Source organism: Aspergillus terreus, genomic scaffold (assembly GCF_000149615.1).
Source record: "Aspergillus terreus NIH2624 scaffold_2 genomic scaffold, whole genome shotgun sequence".
In the NCBI taxonomy this organism is placed as follows: Eukaryota; Fungi; Ascomycota; class Eurotiomycetes; order Eurotiales; family Aspergillaceae; genus Aspergillus; species Aspergillus terreus.
This window is the reverse complement of record NT_165925.1, coordinates 1,717,481-1,740,298: the sequence shown is the minus strand read 5'-3', so window position 1 is coordinate 1,740,298 and position 22,818 is coordinate 1,717,481. Positions and strand designations below refer to the sequence as shown.

General features: G+C 53.5%; 10 protein-coding genes across 10 annotated transcripts; 5 read left to right on the top strand and 5 right to left on the bottom strand.

Moving 5' to 3' along the window:
• Positions 1-382: 382 nt before the first annotated feature.
• ATEG_01611 (uncharacterized protein) lies at positions 383-821 on the bottom strand (the record flags this gene model as incomplete). Its single annotated transcript, XM_001208976.1, has 2 exons — positions 383-486; positions 545-821. 2 exons carry the CDS (start codon positions 819-821, stop codon positions 383-385), a joined length of 381 nt encoding a protein of 126 aa, XP_001208976.1.
• A 452-nt stretch (positions 822-1,273) lies between these two features.
• Positions 1,274-2,598, top strand: ATEG_01610 (translation initiation factor eIF2 subunit beta; the record flags this gene model as incomplete). The annotated part of the gene is made up of 4 exons (XM_001208975.1): positions 1,274-1,285; positions 1,528-1,645; positions 1,728-2,378; positions 2,432-2,598. 4 exons carry the CDS (start codon positions 1,274-1,276, stop codon positions 2,596-2,598), a joined length of 948 nt encoding a protein of 315 aa, XP_001208975.1.
• A 687-nt stretch (positions 2,599-3,285) lies between these two features.
• ATEG_01609 (AIM24 family protein) lies at positions 3,286-4,290 on the bottom strand (the record flags this gene model as incomplete). The annotated part of the gene is made up of 3 exons (XM_001208974.1): positions 3,286-3,674; positions 3,740-4,099; positions 4,242-4,290. The coding sequence occupies 3 exons, from the start codon at positions 4,288-4,290 to the stop codon at positions 3,286-3,288; spliced, it is 798 nt and encodes a 265-aa protein (XP_001208974.1).
• A 597-nt stretch (positions 4,291-4,887) lies between these two features.
• Positions 4,888-8,424, bottom strand: ATEG_01608 (ankyrin repeat domain-containing protein; the record flags this gene model as incomplete). Its single annotated transcript, XM_001208973.1, has 4 exons — positions 4,888-7,379; positions 7,560-7,751; positions 7,804-8,332; positions 8,380-8,424. The coding sequence occupies 4 exons, from the start codon at positions 8,422-8,424 to the stop codon at positions 4,888-4,890; spliced, it is 3,258 nt and encodes a 1,085-aa protein (XP_001208973.1).
• A 650-nt stretch (positions 8,425-9,074) lies between these two features.
• ATEG_01607 (SH3 domain-containing protein) lies at positions 9,075-10,009 on the bottom strand (the record flags this gene model as incomplete). The annotated part of the gene is made up of 4 exons (XM_001208972.1): positions 9,075-9,130; positions 9,210-9,434; positions 9,486-9,888; positions 9,947-10,009. The coding sequence occupies 4 exons, from the start codon at positions 10,007-10,009 to the stop codon at positions 9,075-9,077; spliced, it is 747 nt and encodes a 248-aa protein (XP_001208972.1).
• Positions 10,010-11,472: 1,463 nt separating this feature from the next.
• Positions 11,473-12,018, top strand: mbf1 (multiprotein-bridging factor 1; the record flags this gene model as incomplete). Its single annotated transcript, XM_001208971.1, has 2 exons — positions 11,473-11,628; positions 11,710-12,018. 2 exons carry the CDS (start codon positions 11,473-11,475, stop codon positions 12,016-12,018), a joined length of 465 nt encoding a protein of 154 aa, XP_001208971.1.
• A 547-nt stretch (positions 12,019-12,565) lies between these two features.
• tif34 (translation initiation factor eIF3 subunit i) lies at positions 12,566-13,790 on the bottom strand (the record flags this gene model as incomplete). Its single annotated transcript, XM_001208970.1, has 4 exons — positions 12,566-12,925; positions 12,984-13,100; positions 13,163-13,669; positions 13,764-13,790. 4 exons carry the CDS (start codon positions 13,788-13,790, stop codon positions 12,566-12,568), a joined length of 1,011 nt encoding a protein of 336 aa, XP_001208970.1.
• Positions 13,791-14,700: 910 nt separating this feature from the next.
• Positions 14,701-17,760, top strand: ATEG_01604 (C-1-tetrahydrofolate synthase; the record flags this gene model as incomplete). Its single annotated transcript, XM_001208969.1, has 5 exons — positions 14,701-14,824; positions 14,890-14,910; positions 14,966-15,003; positions 15,065-17,592; positions 17,652-17,760. The coding sequence occupies 5 exons, from the start codon at positions 14,701-14,703 to the stop codon at positions 17,758-17,760; spliced, it is 2,820 nt and encodes a 939-aa protein (XP_001208969.1).
• Positions 17,761-19,140: 1,380 nt separating this feature from the next.
• ATEG_01603 (isocitrate dehydrogenase, mitochondrial precursor) lies at positions 19,141-20,877 on the top strand (the record flags this gene model as incomplete). Its single annotated transcript, XM_001208968.1, has 6 exons — positions 19,141-19,342; positions 19,419-19,516; positions 19,594-19,732; positions 19,792-19,828; positions 19,895-20,394; positions 20,453-20,877. 6 exons carry the CDS (start codon positions 19,141-19,143, stop codon positions 20,875-20,877), a joined length of 1,401 nt encoding a protein of 466 aa, XP_001208968.1.
• A 563-nt stretch (positions 20,878-21,440) lies between these two features.
• Positions 21,441-22,804, top strand: ATEG_01602 (uncharacterized protein; the record flags this gene model as incomplete). The annotated part of the gene is made up of 5 exons (XM_001208967.1): positions 21,441-21,569; positions 21,624-21,746; positions 21,832-22,211; positions 22,265-22,332; positions 22,383-22,804. 5 exons carry the CDS (start codon positions 21,441-21,443, stop codon positions 22,802-22,804), a joined length of 1,122 nt encoding a protein of 373 aa, XP_001208967.1.
• Between the last annotated feature and the right edge of the window lie 14 nt (positions 22,805-22,818).

The following is a 22,818-nucleotide window of genomic DNA, read 5'->3' as shown; positions in this document are numbered from 1 at the left end:
CTAATGTAAGTGTCTATCATGCATTTAAAGTCGTGTATGTGCGTCGGAATGGATTATCGCACATTGTTCCGAGAGGATAGAGGGTAAGGAACTCGGAGAACATGCGTCCCCACTCGTCATCAGGACCATAGAGTAGGTCGAGCCGCGTGAGCGCCCCCGTTTCGAAAGCCTTAATGGTGCCCGGTCTAACATGTACAGAATTGACGCGACGAGTGTCGATGTCCTCAGCGAGTACCACTCTTGCCGAGCACCAAACGGCAAGCGGCAATGGTGAGAGTGAAGGATAATCTCGATATAACTGTCCGGGATAGAAGCCGTCCGTCGCCAAATGGTAGGGAACAATCCAAAGGTTGGGTCTATCATATCATGCCGGAAGACATTATCATAGCGATGCCATGGCTTCAACAGCACCAGCTCCCTTGTGGGCCGTCGGATTGCTAACCACCACTTCGACGGGGTATTTCCATTCCATGAATCGTGTCCAACCTGGAGTGAAGCGGTTAGTTCACATCGATATCGTATCTTCGGTGCCATTCACACGTACTCCAATAAGCGCATTTGCGGCCAAGGTATTTCCCGATGAAAGGCACAAGCACCATCGTCAAAAGGAGCTCCAACTGCTCGATGCTTTCCCGCCATTCCTCCTCGGCATCGGAGTAGTCGTCCGACAGGGTTTCCAAGTCCGACGCGGTGGTGGACTCGGAGGGAAGAGAAGCAACCTCATCTTCGGAAAGAGACGTGTAGGACTGGTCGACGGAGGAAACCATGTAGGCCGAGGTCGCGAGAGACGGATTGGAGGCGGAGGGTGAAGGAGTGGCCATGGTGGAGCGATTGCGGGGAAGGAAGAGGTTATGTAGAACAAGAGGGAGACAGGGAGAGAATGATGTGAGAAAAGCAGCAGGAGCCTGCCTACTGGATGATCGTGAGATGAAGCATGGGTTGCAAACAGCCCCAAGATCGAGAGGAATGAACGTTGGATGGTCTCATAGAGTGGAACTTGTTGATGGGATCTGATGTAATCCAGGGGAGTCGAGGTCACGTGGCAGAGCAGTCATCCAGCACGTGATGAGTGTGGTAATATTACACCTGACTCACTGCACGTGACCGGCACCCGCGATAACAGAAGTCGCCATCAGGTTCCAGACAGACGATACCATTCAGCAAAAGAGTGCGATCCCAGCTTAAGAAACCGTCTCGTCTCCCTACGAAGTCGCTCATTGACCTTTTTTCGGTGGAGTGTGTTTCCTTTTCTCCCACAGCTTGAGATTCCACCATGGCGGAACCTGTACGTCACACCTGGTTTTCCCTTTACCGATCAAACCCTCCCACATTTTCTTCTTTCATACCCTCCTCACTCTAGCAGCCCAACCCCCGTCCCATTGCCACCCTACCTCGATTCGTGACAATCCCGCTGCGCTGGATTGTGTGCACGAGGTCTCTATTCTCGTCTTTTCATTTTTCCAGTTGTCTTGGGACACCGGAATTTTTTAATCTCGACACTAACCGATTGTCTGCGGGGCCGTATAGGTTGAACAGACCACCCAGAAACAACGCAAGTCCGTCGCATTCAGTGAGGGCGCAGTCATCATGGATACCAACGGCGAAGTGACAGAGGCTCCTCGTGTGGAGAAGCCCGAGACCGAAGGTATGTCGCCGTCGACCGTCATTCCGTACCGTTGAAGTGAACAAGCCGCGGGGGAGAAAATTAAGGAGGCGAATATAGACAGGCGCAAGGATTCAAAAGACTAACTTCTTTTTCACCAACGCAACAGACAAGTCCGTCGATGAAGTCACCGAACTGTTCAAGGGCCTGTCGAAAAAGAAGAAGACCAAGAAGCCCAAGGACGCCGAAGCTGGAGAGGGCGATGAGGCTCCCGCCGGAGATGGCGAATTCGACCCGACTGCCCTGAAAAAGAAGAAGAAGAAGTCCAAGAAGGTGGACGCCGGTGATTTCGAAGCTAAGCTCGCCGAAGCCGGTATCGCGGAGGAGGGCGAGGAGAAGACGGAGGAGGTCCCCGAGGGCGATCTCGAGGCTGGAACTGGTATCTGGGCTCACGACGCCACGCAACCCATCCCGTACTCGCTGCTTGTCACCCGATTCTTCTCCCTCATCCAGAGCCACCACCCCGATCTGCTCTCCAGTGGTACCAAGTCGTACAAGATCCCGCCACCCCAGTGTCTGCGTGAAGGTAACCGTCGTACCATTTTCGCCAACATTGCCGATATCTGCAAGCGCATGAAGCGTTCCGACGACCACGTCATGCAGTTCCTGTTCGCCGAATTGGGTACCAGCGGTAGTGTGGACGGTAGCCGGCGTCTGGTCATCAAGGGTCGGTTCCAGCAGAAGCAGATTGAGAACGTCTTGAGAAGATATATCGGTACGTTCTTTCACCGGCACAACCACACATTTCCAATACTAACCAACAAACAGTCGAATACGTTACTTGCAAGACCTGCCGCAGCCCCGATACCGAGCTGAACAAGGGTGAGAACCGTCTGTACTTCGTTACCTGCAACTCGTGCGGTTCTCGTCGTTCCGTTGCCGCTATCAAGACTGGTTTCCGTGGACAGGTCGGACGCAGAAAGCGTACTGGTTAAGCGATGTGATGGTGTTTCAGGGGGAATTACGATTGTGGATGTACCTTTTACGGCTATCTTTTGGCGGTTCATGACATTTCCTTTCCCCTTTTCTTTCGTATAAAGAGTTCTCATTGACGTGGATGAGTATGTGATATGGTTTGCGAGGGGAAAAAAGTGAAGATTGAGAAACGAAGCTCTAGCTTGCATGATAAGTATGGATTGGTATGGATGTTCTGGTACCTGGGCATGCCTTCCTCTTGTGAATACTTAGCCAGTACATTGTATGGAAACTGGGCGCCCGGGGTTATAGACAAATTGACGCCAGCTTGGACTTAGGAGTATTCAGAAAACATTCTTCCGATCGGAAACTAGTAGGCTTAAGATGTCCATACTATGCGAAAAGCCTGAAAACACAATCGTCCCATCGCTGAAAAAACATTACAAAAGGAGAGCCCAGATACGACAAAACCTTCACGCTTAGACAGCTGCACTGGCAGCCAGGTGAGCTCCGAATGCGCTAATGTTCCTGGTTTGCAAGTATACGGTCCCAGGGCCCGTAAACCGACATCCGAGGCCCTCGCCAGCACTCATGGTAGATATGACGCCACCTGAAGCAACTCTCCACATCTTGTATTTGCAGTTCCATGCGACGAGATGGCCGTTGTCTACCAGATATTCTTCGCCTTCAGCGAGCTGCAGATTCCGTTAGCAGATTTCCGAAAATGCTTCCAGCTGGTCACGTACGTCTTTCCTGATGATGGCACCAAAACTCTGCAACCAGACAAGGCCGACTCCCTCCAGACTGCAGACGAAGAACCCCTCACCAGAGAATAAACTCTTGGTGAGATTTTGCTTTCTGTAGTCTTTCTTAACACCGCTGGTAGCGGCGAGAAATCCATCCTTCCCGACTTTCCATGCTGCTTCGGACCCAGTGAGACGTAGGACAATGATATCCCCGAGCGTCGATGGGGCAAGCAGCAATTCGCCGGGGCCGGTAAAGATGGAATATGCCATACTCCCCGACAAGAATTTCTTCCAATCGAATTTCAAGCTTCCCTTGACACTGACGGAATACGACATAGCAATCATTGCACCTGATGCTCATTAGTACCGTACCAAACGGATTCTGGGTCTAACTGCAGGGCATATCCATGCTTACCTGGCTTAGCTTCAATCGGGCAGCCATTTGCCAATTGTAGAGTGACGATGGAGTTTGTGTCCCTATGGCTGATCCTGTAGCTCCCGCCATTGAAAGTACCAACCTCATCCTGAGTTGCGGGGGCAATGGTGGTAGTGGTAACTTGGGATTGTACACTCGGCGCCCTGGGGGGCTGGACAGCTGGCGGGGGCGTTTGCGGGGGAGGCGACACAGAGCTTGAGCTGTACGCATCGATTCCGGTATTTGCTGTAAAGCTCGCGACATTTGTGTCCACGGAGGGGCCATGGGGCTGCTGAGGAGGGGGAGGGTAGTTGAAGTTGGGAGGCGGGTATGCAGGGCTCTGGGAATGTTGTTGAAATCCTGTACCTAGTGTCAGGGAGATGTTTGGAGAAGGGAGACGCATTCAAGACATCATTGAGAAGCATACGGACCTCCGGCGTTGGGGGGAGCTGGAGGAGCCAACATTAGCAGGTAAATTGGGGAGGGGAAGCGGGGGACACACGAGGAAAATGTTGGCCCTGACTTGGCGGAGGGGGGAACGTGCTCGACATTATGAAGACGAGAGTCGTTGCCTTTTCTTGAAGTTGAAGGCTGGTCACGATAGTTGTTGTCCGCGAGGAATCTTGATCCCTTATATGTGGCAAGGAGGGCTTCGGTCGTGGAGCGGGGGACCACCAAGCAGTACACCTCTGCTATTCTTATACGAGGCATGATTAGCTCTCCGAGCTGTTTCTGTAGGCGCCAGGCAGGTGGAGGAGATGCACGCTGATTGCTCTGTGCGGAGAGCGTGGGCGCTTAGAGCACGAACTAGTGTGATGTGTGATAGGGCCTGCAGCACTCGCAGGGGTCGATCCTGTCAGCCCCAAGACAGCCCGCTGGCTTGGAAAAGAGACTTGATCCAATGAAAAATCCATTGCACAGTCTTGTGAAGGTATAATGGTCAAGGATGGGTCAGAAGAGGAGAGGTGGTTTGAGAGTACTTGGCTGGTGGCCACCTTGTCGCGGGAAATGCATACTCGTATCACGTCCCACCTAGAAATCGTCTGTTTCCGGCGTAGTACTAATACCGGCGCATCGAACCGCGGAATAATATATATTCTATGCTATATGCTTGTTGACAAGAGTACTAAATACAAAGACCAAAACTCCTATGAGAAGTCCCACTGCCAGGAAGCGCCCTGTCCTTCAATCACCGACTTCAACAATTGAACACCCTCCCAGTTGCACGCATTCTGCGCGCAGTCTAGCGCAGTCTCTCTCTGCGTGGTTTGTCGATGCACATCGGCTCCGTGATTCAAGAGGGCCACCATCCCATCCCTGCAATGATTCTGAGCTGTGATCATCAATGCTGTCTGCCCATCGTCATCTTGTGCATTTACATCAGCTCCCCGGGAAAGTAGAAGTCTGAGTAACTCGACCTCCTTCTCATCAGCAGCGACCATCAAAGGGGTGGTCCCGGTGATGCCCCGGGAGTTGATATCCGCTCCGTTCTTCAAGAGAATCTCGGCGATGTTAAACTGTCCCTCAAGGATAGCATATACCAATGGACTGGCTCCCTGAGCATCTTGTGCGTTGACGTTGGCGTTGTTCTCCAGAAACAGCAGAACTGCCTCGGAGAGCCCTACGTCACTGGCAGCCATTAGCGGTGTTCTACCAGTCTTGTCTGGCGCGTCGACATGTGCCCCGTTAGCAAGTAATACACGAGCCACTTTGTAGTCTGAATGCAGAGCAATACTGAAAATCATTGCAGTCATGCAGTTCACGCTCACTGGTCCTTGCATGTCGAGGTCAATTCCTCTCCGACGGAGAGATGCAAGTGCCACATCGTATTCTTCTTCTGCAGCCCATATGATGAAGTTGAATATGTAAGCTCCATGGCATAGTTTGTCAATATTGACCCATTTGGCAACGAGCCAGTTGAGAATTGCATGATGGCCATTCCGACAAGCCCAACTTAGAGCCAGCTGATCATCCGTCGACAGTGATTGGTTCTCGTCCCTGTTTGTCAACCATCGTACAGCAGTTTCCTTGCCCTTTTGTTCCTGTACATCATTCCCGTTGTCTCCCGAAAGTGGTAAAGATTCCTCGTTGATCCCATGGTGGTTCAGAGCCGTTCGGATGACTTGCTTTTGGCCATTTCGCTCGGAGATATGCCACACCATCCATCCCAGTTGTTGCGTAAATCTGGCCCAGAACCCCGCTTGCTCGGGCGTGTCCATCCAATTCAGAGGACGCTGGTTCTTCATGTTCCTGAAGAAAAGCGTTCTTGGGTTGCCCTGCATCGCCAGCTTCACGAATTTCATTCCTTCGGCCTGCGTGCTCGCATCTTGATCGATCATTGCAAGGTGGCATAAATATCCTAGCTCGTATGCAGAATACTCAAATTCATCTCCTGCACTGCGTTCACAGAACCAATAAGTAATCGATAGAGCCTCGGACCACTTCTTGCTACCGCTAAGCTCTTCCAAACGTAACCTGATAGGGTGCGAGTCGGCAGCAAGCTCTGGTAGGAGTCCTCGATTCCGCAAGCTCGGAACAACACACAGTAGTGCGTCTTCTCTCGATCCTAGGCCGCTGGACTCAAAGCATTCCACAATGTCATCTATCCGGCTGTTGTGGGCCACCAATCTGTTCTGAGAACCAGGCAGCATGTTGATCTCGCCTCCGAGCTCTGCCAGACCCTCCAAAGCACTCCGAAGAAAGTGGATGTATATATCCTGGGCGACCATCTTTTCGAGTTTATTTTTGGTTCTCACAACAAGAATCTCCTTATCGTCGGGATATTCGTCGGAATAATAGCCAAACAACTGCTGGGGAAAGGAGACCATCCGAGAGGAAACCATCCTGGCCTCCGTCTGACGGAAGATCCATTTGTGAAAATATAGATCCGTGTCTGGAGCTCGTGCCTCAAACTCGGTCAACCCCACCATACGACCAAGTCCTTCCTGGAGCCATTTCGGATCAGATTTCAACAATGACCATGTCCATAGTCCGACGATCGCTTCGAGCTCATTATCGTTTACGCGCCATTGCAGCGTATCATCAGCGCGTTCGAGAGCGATAGTATATGTTTCCATTATCGGAGCAATAGATTTGTGCTGGGATTGACATAACAACGAAAGATCAAAGGCAAAATGGTCGTCTCTGACACTTTTCCAGGCTGACAAAAGATCCATGGTCTGTTCAATCGCGTCTGCAAGGCTTCGCGCTATTTGCCGAATGGGAAGGTCATCCCAGGCCGCGCTTGAACATCTGTCATTGGCCGATGTGAGTTCTGCAAGCCGGGTTCTCGTCTTTATGAGTCGGGTGGCGTTGCCTACTGGCTGAACCGAGGCTTCTGTCGTCGCATTTGATGACCGCAAGCTGCTTTGAGACGAGGAAGATGGCGTCCTCGCTAGAGTCGAAACCAGACTGAACGACTCGGCGTTTTCGAGATGAAAGGCGAAAAAATCCAATTCCTGGCTCTTGTATGAAACAAGCTGTCGTTCGTGCCCACCGAATCGGTTCTGTTCTGGGCCGATCCGCTTGGTTCTAAGGCATGTTCGAATAATGGCCATCAGGAGTGTTGCTCCAAGTTGAGCGAGTATAACTGTGGCATGGAGTCCTCGCAACCCTACAAACTGGGCTACGAACCCCACCACTGTTACTGTGGCTGTTAGGAAAAGCGATGAATTTCCAGTGTGGTGACGACTCCGTACGGACTTTATATATGTCAGATCACCCGTAGGTTGAGATTGTGGCCCTTCGGTAACTCCAAGAAAGGCGTCAAAGACCTGGTCTCCGACATGCTGTCTTCCTGGCTGCAACCAGTATAACTTACTGGGCCTATCGGCGTGGAGATAGCACTCGCTCGAGGAGCGTTCGATGATGAATGCACAGAAGAACATGCCTGTGCAAAGCATCAATGTCCCGAAAATAAAAAGTGGGAAAGCGTAGCTCTCCACTGGCCGTCCGTTCTTTTGGAAAAGACTTGGGCAAATGAAAACAGTAACTGCTCCATACATGATCACCCCTGTTACAGCGATTAGCTGTCTCTCGCTTCTCGAAATGGAATCAACACATACCGACTTGCAAGACCAGCCCAAGTGCTGCAGCAGTGTAGAACCACAGCTGGCTTCTCCTTTTAATGCCCTTGTTCAAGGACAAATTCGGAATGTCAAGCTCCGGTAGATAGCCCTTCTCGTCAAGGATCCAACTCCCACTGCCCGGGACCCACGCGCCATGTTGAAGCGCATCTCGCAGAGTCCCAATCTTCCAGCGACTCTGGTTGTCCTGGGGGTCATGCTCCTCCCAAACTACTACCTCCAGGATGCGCGGCCGACCGAAAATGCGAGAGATCCCGGTATCATTGAACAGCTCGCCGGTGGTCTCGGAGACACAGGACAGCAGCTCATTTTCTGCTTCGCCAGGCCCTTCTTGAGCTCGGCCAACAAATGCGCGAAGGGATGAGCTGCCACACACCCGAATGACGGATACCAGAGCCGTCAGGATTCCCAGCGGGGCGAGGGAGAATATGAAGTTGTCTAGGAGGCTCACAGACTCGGAAAGAAATTGCTTGGTCAGACGTTCACCGAATAGGGATATAAAAGGTGCCTGTGGGGACTGTTAGTGTAGGGATTATGCAAAGAAAAAGACCTTACCAAGTCAGTTGCAAGGTTGTCTGCGAACTGATCCCATGAATCCATTGCTGTGTAGAGCAGGGGACTCTAGACCTTCCTGAGGCATGTGTGAAACGTAATGCCTTTTCACGTCCATCGGGAATTCTTATGCCCTGGCGCAGGACAAATTGCAGAGTCAGCCTTGCCAGTCGCCTACAGACCACCCCGCATTGGTGCGATATGCTGCGGCGAAGGCGAGGCAAAGCGTGGGGCCGTTTCAAGCACTGCATGCGAGGCGGGATACTATCCATTCGTTGGTCAATAATGGTGTCCTGTTAGCCGCTGTTGCATCGACCGCAATTTGGTGGTGAGGTGGGAGGACCCCGGCGCTTAATACTCCCAACTAGAAGGTAACCAAAAATAGGACCGTGCATTAGAAGAGTAGAAAAACAAAAACAAAAAAGAATAAAGCTCTGGACTGTTTCAAATCAAGTCTGGATTCTATACTCGGGCTTGGAAGTAATGGGATCAACACCATTCTGTTGTCGCGCTGGCCCTCATGCAACAATCAACAACGCACGTCCCGGTAACTTGACATTATGCCTAAGCAGAAATACCCAATAATAACAACAGAATACCGAAACCACCAACGCCAGTTCCATGACTTAAGAATAGGAGAAGAAAAGTTCAACTGTAGGAGAAGGCTCCAGGCCGACAAACACCAAGCATCTGGTATATTAGAAAATGCTGTTTACAATGTTGGAACCAACGGTAGCACCGGCACCGAAGATCGCTGTAGTAGCATGTCAGTATCATCATGACACAGGTGATAGGATGTATGGATGGTGATATGCATCGTGGAGAAAACCTACCAGCATTTCCAAATTTCTTTCCGATCTTCTTGCCGTGCTCTTCAAACTTGCCGTTCTTCTTGTCCTCAGGGTTGACGGAAGAGCCACTCTGGCTGACCTCCAAGGGCATGTTTCCGTAGCTCGACGGGGGAGGGTGAGCAACGACCGACTTCTCATCAATCACATTCACATAGCTCCGAGGGAAGATACCCTCAAGGTTGGTCCGCTCATTACGGCCACGCCACCCTGTATATCAATGTTAACCGAATCCAAACCCATCTCTCGAAGGGATCATACAGTCAGCGTTCATGTGTTCCAGCACCTGAACCCGATCATGGGGCTGAAGAGCCAAGTCGCCGGGGTCCGTAGGAGTATAGGCGTAGAGCGCGGAAGCGATAGACAACACAGGTGGGGCTTGAGGATACGCAGGAGGGGGAGGGCTGGGATACTGGTGCGGCGTCGGGGGCGGTTGATAGGTGGCTTTCTCATTCAAGGAGGTGTTGGCAAATTGGTTGGTGGGAGGTGAGTAGGGAGCCGGAGGAGGCTGTACGGGGGCCACGACTGGGGGAGGGGGCTGTTGCACCGGCGTTGATTCACGAGGCACCGACGTCTGACGTTCGTTCTCTCGGGGAAGTTGGGACAGAATGGAGGATAGCTGCTGAGGGGAGATGACAGACGCGTCGGCGAGGAACTCCAGCTCCTATGGAAACAGAAAGTCGTTAGTCTTGAGATTGATGCCGATGGATTCGAGGCCATACCAGACGGACGGTGCGGAGCGACCGGTTGGTCATTGCGGAGACAAAGTCGGGCTGGGACGCCATGATGACGGTAAATACGCGACGTAAGAAGAGAGTGACGGATTACAGGGAAGGAATAAGACCGCACGATGAAGACGCGGATAAGGAGAACAGAGACAGGAGGTAAAAAAGAAAAAAAGAGGAGGGAACGAGAGAGAGAAAGGGTGACGATTGATGGATGAACGTTGATTCTTCAATGAGGGCTGTGAACCGCCAGGAGTAGAGTGATTGGTTCCTGACCGGCTGGGAGGGCCCCCATTGGCGGATCGCCCGGAGCCACTGGGGACGTTCCATGTCTGCCTAAGGTTGCCAAGATATGGTGTTTACAAGTTGTCTCTTCGGCTTTCTAGGTGCATACTTGACGACAACAATCATCATTTGTCTAATATATGTTCAATATACACATACGATTATAGCGATCTAAGTCTTTTTTTTCCTAACGTATCACGACCCAGATCCTCTGATGGGAAATGCAAATATGTCTGCCTTCTGGAACATGGCCCCATCTCTCACATACTAAACCTCTCGGCATCAACTAGGAGCCCAGCCTTACACCGGGGCTACCCGGAGCATGTCTCACTGGAGGTGTCTACTTATTTCAATTTATGCGTATGCATATGATATGGAGTTCGTTACATACAGCTCCGACGTCTCATCTCCAAGGACTCGTCCCGGTTGGGTTAAGATAAACAGCATGTCCATCACATGACCTTAGTGGCAGAGGCCTAGGTTGATGATTCTTGTACATCCATACCTGTATTCGCACCCTTCTTCTCCCCATAACTGCGTCTTTTAGTAATTCCTGTAGCTCCGACTACTACGCAAGTTTGTACTGAACACTATGTCTTCTATGCGTACTTATATCTTGGGAGATACTACCTTATTTCATGAGCTGGGCTATTTACCTTGGCTCTCGAAGTTTCATCCTAATTTATCTTTGATATCGAATGTATGTTTAACTGCAAGCGTATGAGAACCTGCGCACTTTCGGCATCGATTTATTGCGTGTAGTGGAGTTCATGTAGCTCAAACGCCGATACATAGTACTCTATAGTGGTCGTGCCTGCTCCAATTGGACTGACTTCTGGAATTCTGGAATTCTAGAACCCACAAGCGCCACGAGTGTATAGGTATCATAAGCCTCCTATTGACTCATAGATGGATATCTACCTAGGTATACCAAGAGATACTTACAAACCAAAAGTCCTATTCCAGGCAAGGCAGATTAGTAAGAGTGAGTGGAAGTATGATGTCAGCGGGACTAGCCCCGATTAGGGCTAGCACCGCATTGCCTCGTTGGGACTCCGCCATCCAGGGCTCGAGAAGCTTCTGTGTCATCGATATAAATTCGGCGGGTCTGGGACATTCCTCCGTTCTCCTAAGTGACAAACCCTCACGCGATCTACCGCCTCCTCCATCAACTCCCCGCAAACGACATCACCACTCGACTTCCAACTCCCTACCATCCTCCTTTCACCTCTTTCAAAATGTCTGACTGGGATTCCGTTACTCGCATTGGCGCCCGCCACCGGAGCGGCCCTGCCCCGCGCGAGACCGTCGTCAAGGGCAAGAGCGCCTTGAACGCCGCCCAGCGCCAGGGTCTGGTCATTGGAACTGAGAAGAAATATGCCACTGGTAACACTGTAAGTGGATGGCCCGAGGATCCCTTAATCCTCCAGATTTCCGCGGAAAGACACGTATAACTGACTGTCATTCCCGACTAGGCTGGACGCTCTGGTGCCCCCGAAGGCCAGCACCTGACAAAGGTTGACCGCAGCGACGACATCGTGAAGCCCAAGACCGTCGGCATGAAGGTCGCGGACGCCATCAAGAAGCGCCGGAACGAGGAGGGCTACAAGATGACGCAGAAGGAACTCGCCACCAAGTGCAACACCACCCCCGGTGTCATCCAGGAGTTCGAGAAGGGCACCGCCACCCCCGACCAGAAGGTCCTCAGTGCCATGGAGCGCGTGCTGAACGTGAAGCTCCGAGGTAACGACATCGGTGCGGAGAAGTTCCCCAAGAAGAAGTAAATGGACTGGGGGTGAGCCCGCGACTTTTTCTTAGGGGTTGGGATAGTGAAGCGTCATCCGTCTTTTATTCCTTTTTTCCCTTTATTCTTCTCCATATCCTTATTTTATGATGACCCCGAATTTCTCTCGGTTGTTACGTGATGCATCTTTTGAAATGAGATCTTTCTGCTGGTCGGAAGAGCGCTGGCCTGGCATTCTAGAAAAAATTTATACATGATAAATGATACATGGTTTATGGCGGATGATATGTTGTTTTATCTATCGGGATTATATTGAAGATGTGGTATAGATGGGTCATGAACTTGAAAGGTTTCTTTTATTAGGACACAAAGCGATCAGCAATAACAAAAACGAAATGGGTACCAACTCCGTGGAATCAATAAAATGAGAACTCATGCCCTGACTGCCCCGAGTTCTTGTCGCATCGCCGTATCGGTCCTCATCCTCTATCTTGTAATATGTCTTTTGTCTCATGACACATACATACAACGTAAGTTAAGAAAACAAAGGTCAGCAAAATTTTCCCTTCCACCCCGCATCATTTGATTCATTTCCGCATCTGCTCTCTCTCGACCTCGTACATGAAATCGAAGTAGGGCTTATCGAAATGGTGCACACGCACGTAACCGTCTTCTCCGCCGGAAGCATAGGCAGTACCGTTGGGGTGAACACCGACGGTGTTGAGGGGACCGAAGTGGCCACGGACACGGCCAATCTCATCTTCGAAGACCTTGTGGTAGAAGCGCGCCTCGAATTTACCCTGACGGGCGGACGTCGTGGTGACATCCATGGCGGCCTGACCACCACCGAGGATCACGTAGTCCTTCTTGGGGGTAATGGTGGCGCTGTTGAGAGGGGTATCGGCAACGTAGGTCTTGAGGATGGCGAGGTTACGGGAGGAGATAAGCTAGAATGCGTCAGCATACAACCTAGTTCCGTAAGTTATAAACCAGGTCTGAACGTACCTTGGCAGACTTGTCTTTGGACGCGGTGATGAAATAGGTGCGGTCGGCGGAGAACTGGATATCGTTGATCTGGTGGTCGAACTCGTGGGCCTGGACGTTCTCCAGCTGATCACCGGTCTGTTTCATCAAAAATTAGCCCCATGCTCCCACACAGTTCTCTTCACTCAAGAATGACGCACCTTGGCATCGTACTGGGAGACACTTCCGTCCTCGTGTCCAGCAATGATGTACTTGCCCAGGTAACTCCAGCCGGCCACCGTCGCCTTGCTCTCGTTGCAGGTGATCCGCAGGCTAGGCTCGTCGGCCTGGTTCTGGAAGTTGTCCTCGTAGCTGATGTCCAGCACGCTGATAGCACCCAAAAAGCCCATACGCTTCTCCGTCACGGCCAACAGCTGGGATCCATCGGGGCTGAATTCGACGCGCTTGACGGCCGTCGGGAATTCCCACACCTTCACACACTCGCCGGTCTTCACGTTCCATAGTCGCACGGAGTTGTCTGCCGAACCGGTCGCCAGGAGGACCGTGTTGGGACTCACGTCCACCGTCCAGACGGCACCCAGATGTCCGTTGTAGGTACCGAGTCGCTCGCCGTTGGCCGTCCACCACGCACACACAATCTTATCCTTGGACACGGAGAAAAGGAGATCGCCATCGCGGTTGAATTTAATCTGGGTCAGGGACCGTTCCTATAATCCGAAGGATATGCCAGTTAGTTTACTGCGATTCGACCTGAGGGGCACCCGAGAGAATCTGCGGATGGGGTTCGAGGCAAAAACGCACATGTCCCGAAAGCAAAATGGGTCTCATCCTGGGGCGGTCGGGCTGTGATTGAGGGTGTAAAATCGACGAAGAGGAAGGATGCGACAGCGGTAGGAATCGTCTGTGACCGACGTTGTCGTCGAGGCGGAAAAGCTGGCGGGGTTGCTGGCGGGCGTTCAAAGTCGGCGTTGTCAAACTAGCGCTGTGAATTTGATCGCACACTACCCGGCTTGTCTGCCAAGACCTTCCTGTTCGAGACGGTTTGGATGGGCGGCCAGGCGTTTCGGAATAAATGGTTGATCCGTTCCGACAGAGTTCCACGTGATGAGTGCCAGCCCTACTTCAATGCGCTGGGTGCATATTTACATAAGCTATGCCCTGCCTCACATGCAATGGGCATAAACTGCCCGGAGCGGAGAAACACTCGGTCCAAGTGTCAAACTCCCTCCTGACTAAGGATTCACTGATCACCTCCGCGGGAATTGGTTTGTACAAATGGAGAGACGGAGCATTGTTGATGGGTTTGATTGATAATTGCTTGCTTGACGGTATAATCAACTATCATCTTTTCGTCTGCAGTCGTTTCCTTCGTTGCTTAGCATTGTGTGCTGTGGATTGGTCTCTCCACCACGTCGCCCGCTTCCCTATCGCGCATCTCATCGGCCGAGGGTTGCTGCAAGTCCTGGTACCGCTCTTGATGCCATTCCCCCCCGCCCGTTCAGTGACATTACCCCGCTGCGCGGTAAAAGCAAACATCTGCACCTCCCTCCCTTCGCGTTCTGTCTTCACCCTCTGCTATCCCCTCCCCTCCTCCCCTCCCCGCTCTTCTCGACCCGTCTCCTCCGCTGGACACGGAGCCCGCTCTCTTGGTCGCTGCGCACCGTCGGTAGCTTTTTCGGAGCTCCCTTTACTTTCCCGAACAGTTTCCCGTCGCCCGTTTTCCGCTTCCTCACCCACCATGGCGGCCACCAAGATTGATGGAACTCAGATTGCCAAGAGCATTCGGGAGGGCTTGAAGAATGAGATCCAAAAGATCCAGGAGACTAACCCCCGGTTCAAGCCTAGTTTGGTGATCTTCCAGGGTTCGTTTCCCGCGCGGCTTATTGCTTTACTCCGAACTAGAACGGCGATACTAACGTACATGTAGTGGGCAATCGGTCCGATTCGAGTAAGTCTGATAGCTGGGGATTGAGGAACTCTATGAAACTAATCCGACCTTCCAGGCACATATGTGCGCATGAAGTTGAAGGCTGCGCAGGAGGTGAGTTTCCCGAGCTTTTCTTTCGGCCCGCCTCTGAAGACTGACTTTTCCGCTTGTATAGGCAAACATTCTCTGCAAAGTGGTCAACTTCCCGGAGTTGATTACCCAGCCCGAGATCTTGCAGGAGATCACCCAGGCCAACAATGACCCCTCTGTCCACGGCATCCTCGTTCAACTGCCTCTCCCTGCTCACCTGTCCGAACACACTGTCACCTCGGCCGTCGCAGATGAGAAGGATGTGGACGGCTTCGGTGCTATCAACATTGGTGAACTGGCAAAGCGCGGTGGCCATCCCCTCTTCGTTCCTTGCACCCCCAAGGCCGTGATGGCGCTCCTCCAGGCCAGCGGAGTCAACCCTTCGGGCAAAGAAGCCGTGGTGCTGGGCCGCAGTGACATTGTTGGGAGCCCTGTCAGCTATCTGCTGAAGAACGCCGACGCTACTGTGACTTTGTGCCATTCGAAAACCCCCGACCTTGCGCGGATCGTGAAAACCGCCGATATTGTCGTCGCCGCCATCGGACAGACGGAGCTCGTCAAAGGCGACTGGTTGAAGCCCGGTGCGGTCGTCATTGACGTTGGTATCAACTACAAGCCCGATGCGTCCAAGAAATCGGGCCAGAGATTGGTCGGTGATGTCGACTTCGAGTCTGCTTCGCAGGTGGCCTCTCAGATCACCCCCGTGCCCGGCGGTGTCGGCCCGATGACCGTGGCCATGCTGATGGAGAATGTGGTCACCGCAGCTAAGGCTTACTTTGAGAAGCAGAAGGATAGACATATTACCCCCCTTCCCCTGAAGCTGCAGCGCCCTGTTCCTTCCGACATTGCCATTTCCCGCGCGCAGTACCCCAAGCCGATCACACAGGTTGCTTCAGAGATTGGTATTGCTCCCCATGAGTTGGAGCCTTACGGACACACTAAGGCGAAGGTCAGCCTCAGTGTCCTGGACCGTCTGGCGCACCGCCGCAATGGAAAGTACATCTTGGTCTGTGGTATTACTCCTACCCCTCTGGGCGAGGGCAAGTCGACGACGACGTTGGGACTTACGCAGGCGATTGGTGCTCACCTGAACCGCATCGTGTTCGCAAACGTGCGTCAGCCCAGCCAGGGACCTACGTTCGGTATCAAGGGCGGTGCTGCTGGTGGAGGATACAGCCAGGTCATTCCCATGGACGAGTTCAACCTGCATCTGACCGGCGATATCCACGCCATTACCGCCGCGAACAACCTCCTCGCCGCGGCCATTGAAACTCGTATGTTCCACGAGGCTACCCAGAAGGATGGCGCCCTCTACAAGCGTCTGGTGCCGGCGAAGAAGGGCGAGCGCAAGTTCCAGCCCATTATGTTCAAGCGCCTGAAGAAGCTGGGCATTGAGAAGACCAACCCTGATGATCTCACCGAGGAGGAAATTCGCCGATTCGCTCGTCTCGACATCGATCCCGAGACTATCACGTGGCGGCGTGTTCTCGATGTCAATGACCGCCACCTCCGCGGTATCACCGTCGGACAGGCGCCCACTGAGAAGGGCTTGACTCGCGAGACTGGCTTCGATATCTCGGTGGCCAGTGAGTGTATGGCGATCCTTGCGCTGAGCAACAGCTTGGAGGATATGCGTGAGAGACTCGGTCGCATGGTTGTCGCGACTTCGAGAAGCGGCGAGCCAGTCACCTGTGACGACATTGGTGCGGGCGGTGCTCTGGCTGCGCTGATGAAGGATGCCATCAAGCCCAACCTGATGCAGAGTCTGGAGGGCACACCGGTCATGGTACACGCTGGGCCTTTCGCCAACATCAGTATTGGTGCTAGCTCTGTGATCGCCGACAAACTGGCGCTGAAGCTGGCCGGTACCGAGCCAGAAGAAGACCACGAGGCCAAGACTGGATTCGTGGTGACGGAGGCTGGTTTCGACTTCACCATGGGTGGTGAGCGCTTCTTCAACATCAAGTGCCGCTCCTCGGGACTGTCCCCCGACACTGTTGTCATTGTGGCGACCGTGCGTGCCCTGAAGGTGCACGGAGGCGGACCGGAGATCAGCCCCGGAGCGCCTCTCCACGAGGTCTACCGCACGGAGAACGTTGACATCCTGCGGAAGGGCTGTGTCAACTTGAAGAAGCACATTTCGAACGCGCGGCAGTATGGGGTTCCGGTCGTGGTTGCGATCAACCGCATGGAGACCGACACGGAGGCTGAGATTGCGGTCATCCGGGAGGAGGCCATCGCGGCCGGCGCGGAGGATGCGATTGCGGCCAACCACTGGGCCGAGGGTGGAGCGGGCGCGATTGACTTGGCGAAGGGGGTCCTGGCAGCTAGCTCGAAGCCCAAGAACTTCCAGCTCCTTTACGGGCTGGAAGGCAGCATCCAGGAGCGGATCGAGCGGATCGGCCAGGCGATGTACGGAGCGGACAAGGTCGAGTTCAGCGAGCTGGCGCAGAAGAAGGTGGACGCCTACACGAAGCAAGGATTCGCGAATCTTCCGATCTGCATTGCCAAGACGCAATACTCGCTCAGTCACGACCCGGCATTGAAGGGAGCGCCGACCGGGTTCACGGTGCCCATCCGGGACGTGCGCTTGGCGGTGGGCGGAGGCTATCTGTAAGTGACGGGATTCTACGCTGGGCAGTGGACACGGAGACTAATGACACGAACAATAGGTACGCGTTGGCGGCGGATATCCAGACGATCCCGGGTCTCCCGACGGCCCCGGGCTACCTGAACGTGGACATCGATCCCGAGACCGGGGAGATCGACGGGTTGTTCTAAGGGCGGTTCTGGACGGGTCGTGGAAGGTTTGTTTGAACGGGTTTGTTTTTTATATACCATCATGAGTGTATAGTTGGGCATGGTGGGCTAGCGCATTGGAGCTTTTTGATTTGATTTGGATGATTTCAACATGGCTGGGTTTATGGATTGGGGAGACTTTTCAACAGGTTGATAGAGCTAGAGAGGCGATGTAGATAAGACCATCGATGATAATAGCAATCTGCATATTCTGGTATTATTCTCGAATACTACAGTAGCAACGGGAAAATGGCTAAATGGGAGCGGATGCGGGGGTAGTCCGGAGATCGCAAGAAGGCGACTTCGGGGAGGGCGAAGCACCGCGAACCGGCGGTTGCCGCGGGAAACAGCGGCATCTTTTTTTCTTTCTTTTGTTTGAATTATTGTGATGAGCATTCTGAGCATCATTCTCTTTCTGCTGTTCACCTGAAGTCACTGGAGTAAGTCGAACTCGAGTTCATGCAACTGCAGCGAATGCATCGATCTGCATGTCATCAGTACCTGTATCATTAGTCGACCGATATAGTAAACGGTCATAGATAGTCGAGCTGGAGTTGTGCCTGAGCTCCCCGAATGTCCGAATTCGGCGAAGGCGGGCGCCTCGTGACGGACGGGCAAAGCGTTTTTCCTGTTGGAATAAGAAGCTCCCACTGTCGCTCCGTCATTTCTTCTCCCTCTGTCGCCTTTTTGCCTTCTCTCTCCGGTCTCCCCCGTGGTCCCTGTTCTTCTCCGGCTGATACGGAGACGCAGTAGACGTGTGAACGTGCTCCACTCCGCCCGCCTCCTTCCATCCGTCGCATTCCCTCGGGTATCCCACCCTCTGCTCGGTGCTGCACTTACCGAACTCTCCCCCGGACTTCCCTCGATTGCCTCTCTCGCGCGCAACGATGTTCTCCCATCGGCTCCATTCCGCATTGGCTCGTCGCTCGACGGGCCTGACTGCCCCTCCTTCGGCCTCCGCTTATCGCTTGTTGTCCCGCTCGTCGTCCTCTTTTCTCCCCTCGGCCTCCTTCTCTTCTTCTTCCTCTTCTTCTCTTCGTTCCACTTCCTCCTTCTCTACCCTCTCCCGTGCTCAGCGTCCTCTCGCTCCCTCTACTCTTGCTTCCTCCCGTCTGTCCGGTATCAACCACGTCCGCACCATGGCTACCGAAGGTCCGAAGATCAAGGTCAAGAACCCCGTCGTGGAACTCGACGGTGATGAGGTACGTTCAATTGTTTAATTCCAGCACAATAAAAGAAGGCAAAGAGGGAAAAGAAAGGAGAAGAAAAGAAAAGGGAAAAGGATGGAAGAAAGAAAAAACAACCTCCATGGAGATTCAGCCACGTCCTTATATGCTTCCCCTTCGGATGCGCATTTTCGTCATGGCTCTGCGTCACCGCGGGGAAACTCGGCGAGGCTGCTGTGTCCCCTGCGAGGCACCGCCAATCGTCCCGAGGATCTTCTCCCTCCCAACCAACAAGCGTCTGCCGGGCTCGTCTCTCTCACATGTCCACATGTCGCTAACCTCGTCGTTTTGTTCTTTTCTAGATGACCCGGATTATCTGGAAGGAAATCAGAGAAAAGGTATGTCTACCGCGGTCCCTCCCCTCTTGGTCCCCCGTTCGGTCCCGGTCAAGACTAACACACTGCGCCATTACAGTTGATCCTCCCGTAAGTGGCTTCTATGCACGGCTTGTCGATCTGTCGCCCGGGCCCCATCAACTAATTCCCATCCAGCTTCCTGGACATCGACCTCAAGTACTACGATCTGGTATGTCTCCGTCCCATCTCGGACTTGCCTCCTCCTGATCTCCCCTCCTAACACGCTATCCTAGGGTATCGAGTACCGTGACCAGACCGATGACAAGGTTACCGTCGAAGCCGCTGAGGCCATCAAGAAGTATGGCGTTGGTGTCAAGTGCGCCACCATCACTCCCGATGAGGCCCGTGTGGAGGAGTTCAAGCTAAAGAAGAGTAAGCCACTGTCCACCACCCATCCCCGTCAATTGGTTCCCACTAACCGGCCCGTCTAGTGTGGCTGTCCCCCAACGGTACGATCAGAAACATCCTGTAAGTTGCAACCACGGCGCACTCCCCTCTCCCGCCCGAGTCCCCCCGCGCTAACCGTCCCAATAGCGGCGGTACCGTCTTCCGTGAGCCCATTGTCATCCCCGCCATCCCCCGTCTGGTGCCTGGCTGGACCAAGCCCATCATTATCGGTCGTCACGCCTTTGGTGACCAGTACCGTGCCACTGACCGGGTCATCCCCGGCCCCGGCAAACTCGAGCTGGTCTACACCCCGGCCAACGGCCAGCCCGAGTCCGTCCAGGTCTACGACTTCCAGAGCGGCGGTGGTGTCGCCATGAGCATGTACAACACCGATGACTCCATCCGCGGCTTCGCTCACTCCAGCTTCAAGATGGCCCTCCTCAAGGGTCTGCCCCTGTACATGAGCACCAAGAACACCATCCTGAAGCGCTACGACGGCCGCTTCAAGGATATCTTCCAGGAGATCTACGAGGCCGAGTACAAGAAGGAATTTGATGCCAAGGGTATCTGGTATGAGCACCGTCTCATCGACGACATGGTCGCCCAGATGATCAAGAGCGAGGGTGGCTTCATCATGGCCTTGAAGAGTGCGTCCCGATTTCTCCTTTGATAAGGGTCCCCTGGATGAGTACTAACATTCTGTAGACTATGACGGTGATGTCCAGTCCGACATTGTCGCCCAGGGCTTCGGCTCCCTCGGTCTCATGACCTCCACCCTTACCACCCCCGACGGCTCTGCTTTCGAGTCCGAGGCCGCCCACGGTACCGTGACTCGTCACTACCGTGAGCACCAGAAGGGCCGTGAGACCTCCACCAACCCCATTGCCTCCATCTTCGCCTGGACCCGTGGTCTCGTCCAGCGTGGTCAGCTCGACAACACTCCCGACGTTGTGACCTTCGCCGAGGAGCTTGAGCGCGCTTGCATTGAAGTCGTCAACGAGGAGGGCATCATGACTAAGGATCTCGCGCTCTCCTGCGGCCGCAAGGAGCGTGAGGCCTGGGTGACGACCCGCGAGTACATGGCCGCTGTGGAGCGCCGTCTCAAGGCCAACCTCAAGTCCCGCCTTTAAATGAAACAAACCCAAAACAAGAAAACACCAAAAACTAAAAGACTATATATTCCCCCCAATTGATGATGCTCTTTGAATGAATCGTTTGAATACCAATTCGAGCCCGCGGCTGGTCTGGAGTCCGCGACCTGTACATTTTTGGCCTGGAACGGATCTCTGTCTCGTAGATGGAGTCTACATGCACATAGCGGTTTGGATTTATTTGTTGTATTAGGTCCCCATCATGTTCCGCTACGGAAGTCGTACATGCCAATAGAACAATCCAGTTTCTGTACTTTTGCGGGTGAACCATCGGCCAACTGGCCGTTTTTGGAAAGTCGTGGCGTCACAGGTGCCTCATTTCGGTGGACGCCATCGCCAAGTTTATATCCTCCTTTTCTTCACGTCCCTTTGACTTTCGGTCCCGTCCGAAAAGCCGTTCGTCCGCCCGTGAGGTTGATGGTGTTCCACCACCGCGATGTTCATATCGGTTTTGTGCTGCATGCACCTCGCAGTCATACTCGCCCGTGGCCAACTATGCACGACTCGACAGCCGACCTGAACAGCCGTTGCCCCCTCGCAGGATGTACGCCCTGCCGGTCTCCATCGTGTTCATCACGCTCGCCGTCATCATCGTCCTGCTGCGGCTGTACACTCGATGTTGTTTCGTCCGGACGCCAGGATGGGATGATGCTGTGATAGTCGCGGCGCTGGTAGGTTGTATCCTCTGTGGTCCACGGCACATAGGGCTGATGATCCACGTGTAGTTGGCGGATATCGTCTTCCTTAACCTTCATCATACTTGGTATGCCAGACGTCTTCATTTCCTATCTTTACCATTGCTCATGGATATAGAAATCAAACATGGCATGGGCAAAGACCAAACTGAGGTCAGCCCACACGACCTCCATCATCAACTCAAGGTACCTACCTACTTCCCTACTATATACACACCTACATCTCTGACCTTGCAAGGCCCTCTGGGCATCGATCCCTCTCTACAATCTAGCCCTCAACTTCGCCAAAGCATCAGTGACGCTCCTCTACATGCGTCTTTTCTCCTCAACCAAAGACTACCGCGTCATCCTGATCTTTACTCTCGTCGCCGTCATCATCACCGGCCTGTACATGGTCTTCAGCGCGTTCTTCTTCTGCACGCCCGTCCGCGCCTTCTGGAATCGCAGCATCCCAGACGCCTACTGTCTTCCCGAGGCCGTGATCTGGCCGCTCAACGCGGGCCTCCAGATCTCCACCGACGTCTGGTTGGTGATTCTGCCCATGCCGGTGCTCTTCCGGCTACGTCTGCCCCGACGACAGAAATGCGCTCTCATCTTTGTCTTCGCCCTCGGCGTCTTGTACATCCCCTTTACTCCCTCACCGTGGTCAAGACAAGAACTGACGAAACCAGTGTCTGCGCAACCAGTATCGTCCGCCTCGTCATGCTGATCAATCTCATTGACTCCCCCAATCTCACCAGTTCGTCCTTCCCCTGCCCCTCTGTTTCCGTAATCACTAATCTCCGGCAGAGGAAAACACATCAGCAGCAACCTGGTCCTTCATCGAGGCCAATGTCGCCATCATCTGCGCCTGTCTGCCCCCGCTCCGTCCCCTCATCGCGCATGTTTTCCCGCGTCTCCTCCCCATCCGCTCACGGAGCACTTATCCCTCTCGCGAGAAGACCCCCCTCGACGGCCTCCCCATCACGCCCCCCTTCCCTTTCACGAACACCGCCGCCAGTGTGACGGGCAATTGCTCGAGCAACAATGACGCACGTCGGAACTCTGAAGTGGTGCCGGGCCTGCAGCTGCAGCATTCGCCCGTGCATCCCGAGGGCACGATCCACGTCACGAGTGAGGTACAGTGGCAGACAGATGAGGCGGACAGTACAGATGAGCAAGCCTCAGTGCGGTGGCTGGAGCCCGTTTCGTTAGAACGGGGTCCATCGTGACGTTATTTTTCTTG